A 16582-nucleotide genomic window follows, 5' to 3' on the forward strand; every position below is an offset into this window, starting at 1 on the left:
AAAAAAGGAGACATTTTCTGAGGTAAATTTTGACAGAAGCCGTTTTACCGCCTTTTTTTCCTCTCACAGCTTTCAACAAGCAAACATCCCCTGACGTTTCTTGGACTACATTTCCCAGAATCCCCCAGACAAACACGGTTTTCTTTCTGTATTTGTTTTCCTTTTTAATGGGGTTAAAAGTCCAACAAATGAAAAAACCCGAAAGAAAAAACGCACCCGTCACAGTTTCTTCGAAATTGATATTTAAAAAAGACGATTAATCGCCTTGCTCCGTTCACGTTAATGGCAAATATGGTGGAGAAGAAAAACCGCCCGTAATGTCCTTCACTGCGCAAATCCTCCACCATCTTTCCTCCACAAAAACCCGTAAATTAATCCCTGAAAACTCTGTGCAGGTCGGGCGGCCATTTTGCCCCGATAGGCCCAGTCCAATAATTGTTCAATCGTCGCTCAGTTCTTCGAGGTCGTCCCAATCCAGGACGCTGCTCATGTCCTCGACGCCGTGTGCCAGGCGTCCTCCCGTGCTGTAGCCGCGCCACCTCTCCACTGGCGACTGTTCAACGTCCAGCACCACGGACCTGGGGATGGTGATGACGCAGGCGGCCATCCCTGAAACGTCCTTCTCCAGCGACGGGCCTTGCTCCCAGCGGTCGCGCTGCGCATCATAGATGCGGACATTGTCCGTGCGTTTGCCGCGGTTGTGAGAGCGGCCTCCGATTACATAGATGGTGTGGTCCAGGACAGCAAGGCCGGATTCACCGTGGCCGCTGGGGAGCGGTGCGACTGTCGTCCATTGCGCAGAGTTTGGCGAGTAGCAAGCCACCTGAGTAAAAAACGAAAAAGGAGAATTCGCTCCATGGTTAATGTCTGTAGGACATTGGCCACAGAGTTGTGCTGGAGGACCTAGAGATTCCTAGAGAGGACACTTCACTAGGCCTTTGTAGCTCCTCCAGCGCAACTCTACGGTCAGCTTTAACTAAAAGTGGCCCTGAAAGGCCTACAGATTCCTAGAGAGGACACTCTACTAGGCCTTTGTAGCTCCTCCAGCGCAACTCTATGGTCGGCTTTAACTAAAAGTGGCACTGAAAGACCTAGAGATTCCTAGAGAGGACGCTCTGCTAGGCCTTTGTAGCTCCTCCAGCGCAACTCTATGGTCAACCTTAACTAAAAGTGGCACTGAAAGACCTAGAGATTCCTAGAGAAGATGCTCTGCTAGGCCTTTGTAGCTCCTCCAGGGCAACTCTATGGTTAGTGTCTGTCGGACATTGACCATAGAGTTGTGCTGGAGGACCTGGAGGTTCCTAGAGAGGTGTTTTGGGGTTTAAAATGGCAGGAGACACAGTTGTAACGATTCCTCACCTCCAGGACGTCCTTCCGAAACCCCATTTCTTTGGCGCTGCCCCCGACGACATACAGCTTCCCCATCAAGGCGGCCATGCTGTGCCAGGCCCGCCTGAAAGGGCTGTCGGGGAGGTCCTCCCAGCAGTTCGCCGCGGGGTCATAGCAGCGCAGCTCCTTCAGGTACTCTTCGCCGCGTCTTCCGCACACGATGTACATCTTCCCCTCCAAGGTCGCCCCGGCGTGAGCGTAGACCTGCATCAGGAAGGAAAAACGCGGTTACGTGGAAGTCAGTGGGACATGCAGGAACTCACAATCCTGCCATGCAGGAACTCTCAATCAAAGCACAACTGAAAAATGGTCGCCATTTAATACACAGTATACGTTATTAATATTATCATTATTATTATATACAATACAAAATACATTTATATAAAACATTAATAATATTTTATTATATTAATATGTAATAAAATATTATAATATAGATGTTTCATAAAAATATATTATAACATAATTGCAATTATATATTAAATGAAATTATTATTTTCTTGTATATATTTTCATATTATATAATTAGGTAATTATATATATGATACAAGGTAAAATATAAAATTTAATATACAATATTAATATTTTATATACTATATGTAGTAATATATTTATTATAAATAGCATTAATATATTATCATTATATATATAAAATAATATATTATATTAGATGATATTAATATATATATATAAAATCATAATATAATTATAAACATATATTAAATTAATTTTTTTCTTGTATATATTTTCTTATAATTTATATAGCTAATAATGACATATGATACAAGGTAAAATATATAATAATAAAATAGTAATATTTTAGATAATTAGGTAATATATGATACAATGTAAAATATATAATGATATAATATAAATATTTTAGATAATTAGGTAATAATAATACATGATACAAGGCAAATATATATACAGTAATATATAATGATATAATATAATATTAACATATTATGTAATTAGGTAATAACAATAAGATATAAAATATATAAAATAATATATAGTGGCATAATATTAATATTTTATATAATTAGGTAATAATGTTATATGATACAAGGTTAAAATAGATAATATAATATGTAATGATATAATATAATATTAATATATAAAATACTATACATAAAATATTATAAGGTATCATTATGAATTTATATATATATAAAAGCACATACAGTATAATAAAAATTATATATATATATATATATATATATATATAATACTTAACATATATATATATATATACACACACACACACATACAATAATGTAAAATATTGATTAATTTTATTAAAGTCCTTACGTTTCAACGCGACGCGACCGTGTTCACGCTTACCTCCTTCCGTAACGGAGCGACGTACTCCCAGGCATTCGTCCATGGGTCGTACCTCTCAACCTCGCACAGGTCTTCACGGTAATCGCGCCCGGCCACGGCGTAGATGTGTTTGCCAAGGACGCAGACCGCCAAGTCGGCGTGCTCCTGCTGGAGCGAACGGATCTGGAACCAACGGTTGTGGCGCGGGTCATACCTATGCGCAAATAACGCAAACGGTGTATTATTAAGATATTAGGTTCTCACGGCGCAAAATTGGCGCGTTTTTTCGTGTGTGGGGGGTGTCTCACCTCCAGCACCGCGCCTCCGCCCGGTAACCACGCACATTGTTGTCACCCCCGATGAGGTATACAAAGTCGTTGAAGACGGCGACCCCCTGGTTGGACAACATCGGCGCTGACGTGGTGGCGAATTGGCGCCATCCACGCAGGACGGGGTTCAGGATCCAGGCCTGGCGGGTAAGCACTGCGGACTGGGCTTCGCGCATCCCCCCGAAGCCCACCACGCAGCGGAACTGTGACCGGAGACGTGTGCGGGGCGTCTGGAGGACGGGCTGGAATGCCTCGTCGCGGTGGTATGCCAGCGAGGCGGCGACCGTCTCTTTCAGGGGACAAGCGGCGAGGCGGTCGTGGAGGCGCTGGAGGACGGCGGCGTCCATCAACGTGAACCGGACGGCGACCAGGAGCGGCGGCTGCTGCGCCAACGAGATGCGGTCTGCCTCGAGGTCCTCGGCGGTGTAATGGTAGAGCAGCGCACCTTCGTAGACCTCGTTCTCGGAGGCCACTTGGAGCGCGTCGCTGCCGAGGAGGGTGAGGAGCTTGTCCAGTGGCATGCGGCGGTAGGCCTGCGTCCGCGAGAAGCCGACGAAGTTCCTGAGGACGAAGGCGTCCAGGTGGTCGCTTAGGCGGCGCAAGGCGTAGAGGTCGGCCAGGCGGTAGGCATCCAGGATGTTGTCGGCATCCACCCAGGCGGCCAGGAAGTCACAGCAGAAGCGCATCACCTCCGGGATCTGCAGAGAGGACCGCAAATTCGTATCCACAGAGCGTTTAATTTCGCCGCTTGCGTGCATCTCGCGCCAACCCCCCTGCCATGAAATCCGTGGCTCACCTGAAGGTGGCAGGATGCGGCGAGGATCTCCTCCACGTTGCTCAGCCTGACCTCCAGCTCTGAAGTGTAGATGAAGTTCAGGATCTGGCACATGGCAGTGTACGAAACGCCCTGGATCTGGACCTCCTCTTGCACTGCTTCCCTCAGGCCCCCAGTGAACATGCCCCTGGAACGGACGCAACAGGGGGGGATACGGGGACATATATAACATGGAGCACCCCTCTGTTCCAGTATTCCCGTTCCCGTAACTTACCCCTATTCCCCTAGCAATGCCCTATTCTAGTAACATTCCCCTATCCCTATAACATTCCCGTAACATTCCCTTGTTCCTGTGACATTCCCCTATTCCCCTAACATTCCCCTATCCTCCTAACAGTCCCCTATTCTCCTAACAGTCCCGTAACATTCCCCTATTCCCCTAGACTCCCCTATCCCCCTAACATTCACCTATCTTCCTAATTTCCTATCCTCCTAACCTTCTCCTATTCCCGTAACCTTCCCCTATCCTCCTAATTTCCCCCTATCCTCCTACCCTTCCCATAACATTCCTCTATTCCCCTAACATTCTCTTATCCCAACCTTCCCCGATTCCCGTAACATTCCCCTATTCCCCTCTCCTCCTAACCCTCCCCTATTCTCCTAACATTCCCCTATTCCTCTAGATTCCCCTATCATCCTAACCTTCCCTGATCCCCCTAATCTTCCCCTGTCCCCTTCCCGGATCCCTGTAACGCTCCCCTGAGAGAGGGACGCACCTGAAGTAGTCGCACGACGCGGCGAGGAGGATGCGATGGGCGAGGAGGGCCCTCCCTTCGACACGGAGGGCGACGTCGAAGAGGACCCCTCTCTCCCGGAGGGCTCCCAACCCGCTCAGCATGGACTGGGAATGATGGGCGCTGCGGTAGGTCTTGCTGGGTGGACCCTTCCCCAGAGAGGAGGAGGATGACGAGGACAAAGGAGGAGGATCCGGGGAAGGATGACCAACGCCATCTGCCATCTTGGGGGGATCATATGACATGGGATTGTTATTATGGAACGTTACACATATTAAACATATGTTAAATTAATATATATAATTTTATATAATTTACATAATAATCTATAATCAAGGTCTCCTGTCACAGTGTAGGACTACCACTGTCCCCTCCCGAATTCGTCCCTTCTCGCTTGCTGACCCTTACTCCTGGAACTTTCTTCCTCCACATGCACACTTCATCACTTCTCTACCCAGTTTCAAAACTGAGTTAAAGACTATATTGTTTAGAGAACTGTTCCCAGAGGCGAGCCCCTTTCTGACCCAGGAAGCCTCCTTTTAACCATCCATTAAGAAGCCAAGCCCTTCCTCCAGTCCATCTGCCTTGGTCCAGGCCTCGGAGATGGAGAAGATCTGCTGGACCTGATCCTATTCCCCACCACCACTCCCTTCTCCTTTTGTGTCCTGTCTTTTTAGATTGTAAGCCTGAGGGCAGGGGACCGTCTGACTAAAAGATTGTATGTACAGCGCTGTGTAAATTTACAGCTCTTTATAAATAAAGATTACTAATAGTAATAATATATATATATATAAAATATAATGCATTTATATGCCATATATTATCAAATATCTATTATAATAGATGTTATATTATAATTTATATCATACACAGACATATATACATAATACATATATTGTATTATACATATATGTAATACATATATAATACAAACAAACACATAAATAAAACACTTATATAACATATATATTACATATTACAATGTAACTATATTATAATATATTATATTACAACATGTTCATGTTATATTATAAGATATTAACACATATATTATAGTTTATATTTTACATACATATATAAATGCATGTTATATATTTTGATACATATTATATATATATATATATGTATATATAATTTATATTTTTGTCTCTTATTTAGTTTTATTTATTTAAAATATTTTTATTTTAATAACCATGTATTTCAAAATTGTAATAAATTATTACAATTAAATTAAATAACAATAATAATTAAAAAGGAATTAAGTTGATGTAATTATTATTATTTAACTTAATTTTTTAATGTTTTTAAACATATTTTTAATATAATAAATAAATATTATAAAATGTGTACATATTAAGTGTGTTTGTGTGTGTGTGTGTGTGTGTGTGTGTGTATATATATATATATATAATTTTATAATATATGCTTGTCCCTCCATATTTGAGGATTTGATTGACATGTTCCTCTCTAGGTCCTCCAGTGCAATTCTATGGGCAATTTTAACTAAAGGTTGCACTTAAAAGTGTAATTATATATATATATATATAATACAACTACACAGACAAACACATAGATATAGGGGGGCATTATGAGGACTCCCTATACATAATTTTCCCCTGAAGACTACAACTCCCATCATCCCCAAAGTATGGAAGGACAAGGAAGTGTTTGTGGAGTATGGGCGTTGCAGTGGGTTCAAGCAACAGAACGCATTCCCTTGTGGACTACAACTCCCACAATCCCCAGGAATGCCTAAAGACTCTGGGTTGTGGGTGATGGGAACTGCAATGGTTGTGGTGCATGATGGAAGTTGTAGTTTATTGGTGAAAAGAGGAGGAGCTTAATAGGAGAGGTAAAATTATTATCTGGGAGAGTGCAACAGCTCCCATCACCCCCAGAGGAGGGATGGGGAGGCACTCTGCACACGCTCAGAGGGTGACTCACCTCGAAAACTCTTCTTCGCCCACTTACTTCCGCTTGCCCTCACTTCAGCATCTACTTCCGGCTTCACCTGCCAGGGACCATAGAGATGCAAACAGCTTTGCCCAGAGCGGTGAATCCCCCGCCTTTTGTACGCATGCGCAACGCTCAGAGAGCGTTGTGGGCGTTGTTTCTATTCGTGCGCATGCGCGGGATGCGGACGCGCCCGCCGCGGGCCTTTCTGGCGCATGCGCAACGATGGCGCCACGCGTATGAAGCAGGCACCGTCACTGCGCATGCGCAGCGGCGCTTCTTAAAGGGAATGTCCCCCATTATTTATTTACCATTATTAATGTTATCAATGGCTGTTTTAATTAATTAATCAATACTAATTTCAGTTACTATTACTCGATCGAAGTGCGTGGCTTTATGAGGGAAAGAAAGAGGCGTGGGGATTAAAAAGAGCTTTTAAAACCCCTTTCCCCGTTTCTTTACAAAGCTTCGGACTACATTTCCCGGCAAGGAACGGGGGGCAGCTATGGGCATAACCGGAAGTGAGACAATTTCCGGTCCGGAAGAGGCTCTATTCTCCACTATGAGAGAAGCGGCGAGGGTTGTTTTTTTTCCCACGGAGACTCGGACGATGGAGGAGCTGGAAGTTGCCGCCGCGATGGAGAAGAACGATTGGCGCAGCAGCAACTTCCGGTAGAAACTGGTTATGTAGATATGAGTGACTACGGAAGCCTCGATGGGACAAAAAGGTGCAGCTAGGCCGCAAACGCCGCCTGTAGTTATTAATGTGGGGGATCGTGGGAGTTGTAGTCTTCTTTCCCTCCCTCAGTTCTTCCTTCCCTCTTTCTTTTTCCTTCCTTTCCCTCTCCTTCCTTCCTTCCTTCCTTCCTTCCTTCCTTCCTATTTTCCTCCGCTCCTCCTTTCTTTCTTTCCTCTTTCCCTTCTTCCCTTCCCTTCCGCCTTTTCTTCTTCCTCTTTTCCTTCCTCATTTCCCCTTCTTCTTTTCCTCCATTCCTTCTTTATCTTCCTTTACTTCTTTCTACCTCTTTCCTTCCTCCTCTCTCCTTTCTTTCCTCTTTCCCTCACTTTTCTTCTCCTTCTTTCCTTCCTCCTTCATTTCCTCATTTCCTTCATCCTGTCTCCCTTCCTTCTTGTTTCTCTTCATGCCTTCTTTATTTCTTCCCTTTCCTTCTTCCTCTTCCCTTCCTCATTTCCTTCCTCCTCAATTCCTCCTTTCATTCCCTTTCATTCTTCCTTTCTTTCCCTGCTTTCCTCTCCTTTTTTCCCATCTTCCTCCTTTTTTCCATCCCCCTTCCCTTCTTCCTTCCTTCCTTCCTTCCTCCTCCCTATCTGACCGTCCTCCATTTTGTTTCCTCCATCTTGTTCTCCGCAGTGAGGATGCCATTGCGCAGGACCGGCAAAGACATGGTGAACCACATCTTCACGAAGGCCAAGACACCGGTGATACTCACAAAATGGCGGCCGAGGATTGTGGCAAAGTGAACACGTAAATAAAAATATGCAACGATTGCGTACGTAATTAAAATTTAAATGAACTTTAAAACAAATAAAGAAACTGGGAAAATAAACAATAAATACATTATTAAAATATAAGTAAATATTGCATACATTAATATAAAATAATAAATAAATAAATGATTAAAAATAAACACTGAATATAAATACTGAATAAAAAGAATAAACAAACAAATATGATAATTAAATATAACACAATTTAATATAAATATAATAAATATAAACACTAAATAAATAATAATAAATAAACATATATAATAATTACATATGGTGAAATGTAATATAAATATAATAAACATACACTAAATAAATAATTATAATAAATAAGTATATATAATGTAATATAAATTTAATAAATATAAATATTGAATAAATAATAATAATAAATATAATATAATAAATAAATGTAATATAAAAATAACAAATATAAATACTGAATAAATAATAAATAGTAATAATGAATAAATATAAGAAATAATAAATGATAAAATGATAAACAAATAAATATAAATATTGAATAAATAATAAAAATAATAAATAAATAAATATAATAAAATATAATAAAAATAAACATGATAAATATAATATAAACACTAAATAAATTATAAAATAATAAACAAACATAATAAATATAATACAATTTACAAATAAATAATAAATACAAATAAACTGTAAAATCCATTAAAAAACAATTTCCACATTTCTCTATCGTTTCCTTTCTCTTTTCCGTTTCCAGGAGGAGTACCTTTCCCTCGTGGCGCAGATGGTCACCCATTTCCTTGACATCCGTAAGTAATGTCTTCCTTCCTTCCTTTCTTCCTTGCTCCTTTTCTTTGTCCAAAAATCATTTTCAATTTGGATTGTATAATCCCTTTTAATCCCAGACAACAAGAAGTCTTTGGCCTCTGCTGCGGCTGCCTGTAAGGGATCACTTCCTTCCTCATTTCCTCTTCCACTTCCTTCCTTCCCTCTGTATCCATTACTTCCCTTCCTCTTTTTCCTCCTTCCTTCCTCCTTCCTCTCCACAGACCCCATCAACGCCCTGCAAAACTTGACCATCGGAGGACCCCAAGCCCCTCAGGGTCCACTGCAGGGATGGACGATCGGCCTCCCCATCAGTCAGCAGATGCCGACGAGTGGTCAGCAGCCCCCTGGCGCGGCTGGAACGGGGCACTCTTGAGGTCCTCTCCCCCGTGTCTCCCGCATGCGGCGTACATCTTACGGCCGCGGGGCGGCTGCCATGCAGGAACTCACGATCAGAACCACGCAGGAACTCCATTAGGACAATACTAATGATAGTAATAAATTATAAACACACACACTCACACATGTCAACTTATTAATATATATATATATATTACAATTATTGTTGTCTCATTTATTTATTTAGATATATATATATCCAGACAAACGTAGCTATGGCATTCTGAGGACTTCCTATACATAAATTCCTCACAAGACTACAGCTCCCATCATCCCCAGGAATGTTTACTTATACTTACTTCCGCTTGCCCTCACTACAGCACCTACTTCCGGCTTCACTTGCCATGGGCCATAGAGCACACAGCTTTGCCCAGAGCGGCTAGTCCACCGCCATTTGTACGCATGGGAGCGTCGAGAGCGTCATTTCCACTGGTGCGCATACGCATGAGGCCCTCCCTGCGAGGCCCTTTCTGGCGCAAGTGCAGCGAAGGTGCCAGTCGTTTGAAGCAGGAGCCCTCGCTGCGCGTGCGCAAAGTTCCCTTCCTGAAGCGAACGCGCCCCGTTATTTATCACCATTATCAATATTGCGCAACGGCCTGCGCATGCGCGGAGGCTCTTCTTAAAGGGTACGTCATCCATTATTTACCATTATTAATGTTATCAATTACTGTTTCAATTAATTAATCAATACCAATCTCAGTTAGCATTCCTCGATCGGAGTGCGTGACTTTATGAGGGAATGAAAGAGGGGAGGGATTTAAAAAGAGCACGTGAGTCGCTAAAGCTGAGGACTACATTGCCCAGCACGCAACGGGGGAGGGCAGCTGAGGAGCGGAACTGGAAGTGAGCCTATTTCCGCTCCATACCGGAAGAGGCCTTAATCTCCGCTGTGTGAGAAGCAGCGGTGGTGGAAAACGGAGGCGAGGGCCGTTTTTTCTCCCCCAGGAATAAAACGCGGGGAAGGGAGTAGCCGGAAGTAGCCACCGCCGCCGTCGCCGCGATGGAGGAGAACGACTGGCGCAGCAGCAACTTCCGGCAGAAGCTGGTCAGCCAGATGTAAGTGGCTACGGAAGCCTCGAGGGGACAAAAAGGCGCAGCTAGGCCGCAAACGCAGCCTACTATTATATCTGTGTTTATATCTAATACAGTATATTATATATTAAGTCTTTGGTTCTTGTGGCAGTGAGTCCTTCAAGGAGCCCCGCCTCCTCTTCCTCTTCGCTTTCCCGCCATTGGAGGCCTCAGGGGATCATGGTAGTTGTAGTCCTAGTCTTACCCTCAGTCCTCTTTTTCTTTCTCTCGTTCTTCCTGCCTTTCCTCTTTTGCTCCTTCTCCTTCCTTCCTTCCCTTCCCCCTTTCATTCTTCCTCTTCCTTTCCTCCCCTGTTTCTTCGTTTCCTTCCTCTCTTCTCCTTCCGTCTTGCTTTTCTTCATTCCCTCGTTCTTTCTTCTTTTCCCCCTTCCCTCTCTTCCATTTTCTTTCTTTTCCTTCTCCTTCTTCCTTTCCTCCCCTGTTTCCTCGTTTCCTTCTTCTTGTCTCCTTCCTTTCCCCCTTCCTTTCTATCCTCTCTTTCCTTCCCTTTCCTTCTTCTCCTTCCCGTTTCCTCATTTCCTTCCTGTCTCCTTGTTTCCCTTCGTCCTTCCCTCCCTCCCTCCCTTCCCTTTTTCCTCTTCTTCCCTTCCTTCCTTGTTTCCTTCCTCCTTTCCCCTAGTTTCTTGTTTTCTTTCCTTCCTTCATTTCCTCTTTTCCTTCCTTTACTTTCATTTCCTTCCTCCTCTCTCCTTCCTTCTTGCTTCCCTTCAGTCCTCCTTGCATTCCCTTTAATTCTTTCTGTCTTTCCCAGCTTTCCTCTCCTTCCTTCCTTCTGATCTGACTGTCCTCCATTTTGTTTCCTCCATCTTGTCCTCCGCAGCGAGGACGCCATGCGCAAGGCCGGTGTTGCGCACAACAAGACCAGCAAAGACATGGAGAACCACGTCTTCATGAAGGCCAAGACACGGGTGAGGCCCCAAAATTAAGTAATTGATTATTAATTAATGGTTATTAATATTTATTAATATTAAACTATAGTTATCTATTTAGTTTTATATTTATTTGTTGTATAAATATTATATTTTGACATTATATTCATTTATTGTATTATTTATTAAGTGTTTATAATAGAAAAATATTGTATGTGACATTTTATGTAATATTTATCATTTTTATTTAGTATATGTAATTATTATATTTATTTATTATGTTTTATAAATATTACATTATTTATTAAAATATTACATTATAATTTTATTCATTATATTTATATTATTTTATATTTATTTATTATATTATATAAATATTACATTGTATATTTATTGTTTATATTTATTGATTATATTATCATTTATTTTTATATTATATAAATATAACATTACATTTTTATTGATTACATTTATTGATTATATTATTTATCATTTATTTTTATTATATTATACAAATATCGCATTATACTTTTTCATTATATTTATTTATTACATTATTTACTATTTTATTTATTATTTTATATAAATATCACATTATATTTTATTGATTATATTTATTTATTTTCCTTTATATTTATTTGTTATATAAATATTTTATTGATTGTATTTATTTATTATTTATCATTTAAATTTATTATATTATACAAATATCATATATATTTATTGATTTTAATTATTGATTTACCATTATATTTATTACATTATATTTTTATTATATTTATTAAATAAATATTTAATTTATTTATTTTATATTTAATTCATATTTATTTATACAAAATGTAACAAACATAATAAATAAATAAAAATATAGTGTAACATAATATGCTAAATATATTATATAAATATAATAAATAAATATAACTACTGTAAATACCGTTTCCATTTCTCTCAATCCCTTTCTCTCTCTCTCTCCTTCTTTTCCGTTTCCAGGAGGAGTACCTTTCCCTCGTCGCGCGGCTCATCATCCATTTCCGTGACATCCGTAAGTGTCGCCTTCCGGCGCAAAAAAGTCGTGATTAATATTGTTATTGTTACTATTATTAAAAGCCATAGTTCTTCCTCCTGTTTAAAAAACGGACCCGGAAACCTCTTTGTTTTGATCTGGCGCAAATGCCAAAAGAACGAAAACGGGGGCAGTGCGCCGTTTTCACGCCATCTGTTTTTCCTTCTTCTCTTTGTCCGCCATTTTTAATTTGGATTCTTTAATCCCTCTTAATCCCAGACAACAAGAAGACCTTGGCTTCAGCTGCGGCCGCAGGTAAGGGGTCACTTCCTCTCCTCTTCCTCTTCCTTCCTTCCCCTCTTTTTCCTTCTTTCCTTCCCTATTCACTTCTTCTCTTCCTCTTTTTTCACGTTCCCTCTCGCGTCTGGTTTCCTTCTTTTCTTCCTTTACTTTCTCCCTCTCTTTCCTTTCCTTTCCTTTCTTCTCTCTTCTTTTCCCTTCCTTCCCTTCATCCCACTTTAATTTTCTTCCCTTTCTCCTTCCTTCATTCTCTCTTCCCTTTCCTGTTCCCATTTTCTCCTCCCTTCCTCCTTCCTCCCTGCGCAACTTCTCTTTCATTCCCTCTCTTTCCTCTCTTCCCTTTTCCTCCTTCCTCCCTGCCGCAACTTCTCTTCCTCCTTCATTCCCTCTTTCTTCCCTCCTTTCTTTTCCCATCACTTTTCCTCCTCCTTCTTTCCTCCTTTCTCTCTGCCATGACTTCTCTTCCTCTTTACTTCATTCCCTCTTTCCTCCCTCCTTTTCTTTCCCATCACTTTTCCTCCTCCTTCTTTCCTCCTTCCTCTCTGCCATGACTTCTCTTCCTCCTTCCTTCATTCCCTCTTTCTTCCCTCCTTTCCTTTCCCATCACTTTTCCTCCTTCTTTCCTCCTTCCTCTCTGCCACAACTTCTCTTCCTCCTTTCTTCATTCCCTCTTTACTCTCTCCTTTCCACTCTCCATTCCTCCTCTCTTCCCTTTTCCTTCTTCCTCCTTCCTTCATTCCCTCTTTCCTCTCTGCCATGACTTCTCTTCCTCCTTCCTTCATTCCCTCTCTTTCCTCTCTCCTTTCCTCCTCTCTTCCCTTTTCTGCCTTCGTCCCTCTCTTTCTCCTTCCTTCTCTCTTTCCTCTCTCCTTTGCTCCTTCCTTCTTCCTTCCTCCTTTCTCCCTGCCATGATTTCTCTACCTTATGGGGCAAAAATAGCCACAGCGGTGACCGGTGGCACCTAGACCTTCGGACCGGTCACTCCACTTTGGCCAGACGTTGCTGGGGTCCTTCCTCTTCCTCTTCTTCCCTGCAGACCCCATGAACGCCCTGCAGAACCTGACCGGTGGTGGTGTCCCCGCGTCCGGAGGACCGTCCTCCATGGGGATGCCCTCGCGCCCTCCTCCTCCGGCCGCTCAGGGCCCTCCGCTGGGAGGGATGGCCGGACTCCCCATTGGTCAGCAGATGACCATGAGCAGTCAGCAGCAGCCGCCCCACGGACTCCCAGGCATCTCCGCTGCTGGACAGCCAAGTAAGTCCTTGCTACGCTGCGGTTAGCGTGCGTTACGTTTTTGCGTTTCACGCCGCCATCTTGTTCCTCTCTTCCTCCTGCGCAGCTCAGCTCCAGCTGCAGCAGATGGCGCAGCAGCAGCAGCAGCAGGCAGTCGCAGCGTTGCAGCAGCAGCAGTTCCAGCAGGCGCAGCAGAATGCCATGCAGCAGCAGTTTCAGGTGCAGCAGCAGCAGCAGCAGCAACAGGCCGCAGCAGCTGCAGCTGCAGCAGCGCAGCAGCAGCAGCAACAGATGCAGGCTGCGCAGCAGCAGCACCTCCTGAAGATGCAGCTGCACCAGCAGAGCCAGCAGCAGGTACTGGGGGCACTGGGAGGCGGGGACCAGGGGTCATGGGAGTACTGGGAGTCTGCTCCCATGGCTCCCAGGAATACTGGGAATCGCCTCTAGGGCATACAGGGAATCTGCTCCCTTTGCTCCCAGTAATACTGGGAATCAACTCTAGGTGATACTGGGAATTGGCTCTAGGGCATATTGGGAACCAGCTCTAGGTGATACTGGGAATTGGCTCTAGGTGATACTGGGAATCAGCTCCCTTTGTTCCCAATAATACGGGAATCAGCTCTAGGGCATACTGGGAATTGGCTCTAGGGGATACGGCTCACATGGTTTCCAGGAATACTGGGAATCGGCTCTAGGGCATACTGGGAATTGGTTCTAGGGCATACTGGGAATTGGCTCTAGGGCATACTGGGAATCAGCTCTAGGGGATACTGGGAATCAGCTCCCTTTGCTCCCAGGAATACTGGGAATCAGCTCTAGGGCATACTGGGAATTGGTTCTAGGGTATACTGGGAATTGGCTCTAGGGGATACTGGGAATCGGCTCTAGGTGATAATGGGAGTCAGCTCTAGGGCATACTGGGAATCAGCTCCCTTTGTTCCCAATAATACTGGGAACCAGCTCTAGGGCATAATGGGAACTGGCTCCCAGTAATACTGGAAACCATCTTGGTCCTGCCTTGTCTTTCATCCCTCTGCAGATGCAACAGCAGCAGCAGCAGCAGCTCCAGCGCATCGGCCAAATGCTGCAGCAGCAGCAGCAGCAGCAGCAGCAGGCCGCCCAGCAGCAGGCCGCCCAGCAGCAGGCCGCCCAGCAGCAGCAGCAACAACAGCAGCAGCAGCAGCAGCAACAACAACAGTCTCCTGCCGCTGCGCAGCAGGCCATACAGCAGCAGATGCAGCAGATGCAGCAACAGCAACAACAGCAGCAGCAGGTTTCTGCCGCGCAGGTGCCTCCTCCTCTGCCTCCACAGCCAATGGTCTCCCAGGCGCAGGGGCTCCCGGGGCAGATCATGCCTGTGGCCCTCACCCCTCAGCAGCTCAAAGTCATGCAGGTAAGGACGCCCCCCCCTTGCCAGGCGGGACTCCTGGGCTGCCGTGTTGGCTTTTCTAGGAATCTCTGGGTCCTCTGGCGCAACTCTGTGGTCAGCTTTAACCAATAGTCACACTGGAGGACCTAGAGGTTCCTAGAGAGGATACTCTGCTAGGCCTTTGTGGATCCTCCAGAGCAACTCTAGGGTCAACCTTAACTAAAAGTCCCACTGAAAGGCCTAGAGATTCCTAGAGAGGACGCTCTACTAGGCCTTTGTAGCTCTTCCATCGCAACTCTATGGTCAACTGTAACTTGGTTTTCCTGTTTGTTTACAGGTAAGAGCCATGCAGCAGCAGCAACAGCAACAACAACAGCAGGCCGCAGCCCAGGCGCAAGCAGTCCAGATGGGAGCCTCCAACCAGGTAAGAAAAAGAGTAAGAGCACAGGTTTCATTAATATGTCCTCTCTAGGAATCTCTGGGTCCTTCAACACAACTCTATGGTCAATGTCTGGGAGATGTTGCCCTGGAGGACTTAGAGATTTCTAGAGAGGACACTCTACTAGGCCTTTGTAGCTCTTCCAGCGCAACTCTATGGTCAGTGTCTGCCGGATGTTGACCACTGGTTGGCGTTCGGCAGTCAGTGTTCGGTCACTACTAGCATCTTCCCACCACGTCCTGAGCCTGCCCCGCTTGACCGTCCGCCTCAGACGCCGCACACTGCTTTCCCCTTCATTTTTTGGTGGACTGCGCCATTTTTTCCTTACTTGTCCGTCCCTCTTTCCTCCCAAGATGATGACCGCGACCATGGCCCGAGGCGGTATGCAAATCCGTCCGCGTTTTCCGCCGTCCTCTGCCGCCTCCGCCGCACCCCCGACCGCCATGCCTTTGCCCGGACAGCAAATGACGCAGGTATTTACAAAGCGGCGCCGTGTTGCATGACGAACCAAGATGGAAGGCGGTGGGTTTTAAGAACAAATTACTTTCTCGCAGGTCAGCCAGAGCGGCCTGCCCATGATGTCTTCCGCGTCCCCTGTCCAAGCGCAGACGCCGCAGCCAATGGCGCCGCCGCCGCCACAACAACAGCAGCCGCAGCCGTCGCCGCAACCGGGGCAACCCACCTCACAACCGAACTCCAACGTAAGGTAAGACGCTGGACGCGACACATAAACGGTGCCGGTCATGTCGCGAATGGCGCACTCTTTATTCACCGTTTCTTCGTTTTTCCCTCAGCTCCGGCCCGGCGCCGTCCCCCAGCAGCTTCCTCCCGAGTCCGTCACCGCAGCCGTCGCAGAGTCCGGCCGCTGCGCGAACGCCGCAGAACTTCAGCGTCCCGTCGCCGGGGCCCCTCAATACACCCGGTAACAGGCCCTTGGAGGTCACTTCCTTCCTTCCTTCCTTCCTTCCTTCCTTCCTTCCTTCCTTCCTCTTCACTTG

General features: G+C 44.5%; 3 protein-coding genes across 3 annotated transcripts in view; 2 read left to right on the top strand and 1 right to left on the bottom strand.

The window, feature by feature from the left end:
• LOC121936095 (gamma-aminobutyric acid receptor subunit alpha-3-like) overlaps positions 1-16582 on the top strand; it is a 123751-nt gene that overhangs the window by 13942 nt on the left and 93227 nt on the right. The gene's annotated exons all lie outside the window — the stretch shown is intronic.
• Positions 21-7026, bottom strand: KLHL22 (kelch like family member 22). The gene is made up of 7 exons (XM_042477900.1): positions 6555-7026; positions 4593-4834; positions 3838-4003; positions 3021-3739; positions 2734-2926; positions 1360-1593; positions 21-823 (listed from the first exon to the last, which is right to left on the bottom strand). The coding sequence occupies exons 2-7, from the start codon at positions 4832-4834 to the stop codon at positions 440-442; spliced, it is 1938 nt and encodes a 645-aa protein (XP_042333834.1). The 5' UTR covers positions 6555-7026; the 3' UTR covers positions 21-439.
• Positions 9921-16582, top strand: part of LOC121936574 (mediator of RNA polymerase II transcription subunit 15-like) — a 16813-nt gene continuing 10151 nt past the window's right edge. The window contains exons 1-11 of the mRNA XM_042478906.1: positions 9921-10337; positions 11194-11281; positions 12233-12284; positions 12525-12560; positions 13582-13797; positions 13883-14130; positions 14816-15169; positions 15483-15569; positions 15938-16057; positions 16139-16290; positions 16379-16548. Coding sequence (XP_042334840.1) covers positions 10282-10337; positions 11194-11281; positions 12233-12284; positions 12525-12560; positions 13582-13797; positions 13883-14130; positions 14816-15169; positions 15483-15569; positions 15938-16057; positions 16139-16290; positions 16379-16548 — 1579 coding nt within the window. The 5' untranslated portion in view covers positions 9921-10281. The remainder of the gene's footprint in view (positions 10338-11193; positions 11282-12232; positions 12285-12524; positions 12561-13581; positions 13798-13882; positions 14131-14815; positions 15170-15482; positions 15570-15937; positions 16058-16138; positions 16291-16378; positions 16549-16582) is intronic.

The sequence above is a fragment of the Sceloporus undulatus genome, chromosome 7 (assembly GCF_019175285.1).
Source record: "Sceloporus undulatus isolate JIND9_A2432 ecotype Alabama chromosome 7, SceUnd_v1.1, whole genome shotgun sequence".
In the NCBI taxonomy this organism is placed as follows: domain Eukaryota; kingdom Metazoa; phylum Chordata; class Lepidosauria; order Squamata; family Phrynosomatidae; genus Sceloporus; species Sceloporus undulatus.

Excerpts from the sequence above, each read along its gene's own strand:
- KLHL22 (XM_042477900.1), bottom strand. The coding sequence starts at position 4,834 with ATGGCAGATGGCGTTGGTCATCCTTCCCCGGATCCTCCTCCTTTGTCC. Across the intron at positions 4,004-4,592 it reads GCGTCGTGCGACTACTTCAG|GGGCATGTTCACTGGGGGCC; the intron begins GTGCGTCCCTCT and ends CGTCCGTTCCAG. Across the intron at positions 2,927-3,020 it reads GCGGAGGCGCGGTGCTGGAG|GTATGACCCGCGCCACAACC; the intron begins GTGAGACACCCC and ends ATTTGCGCATAG.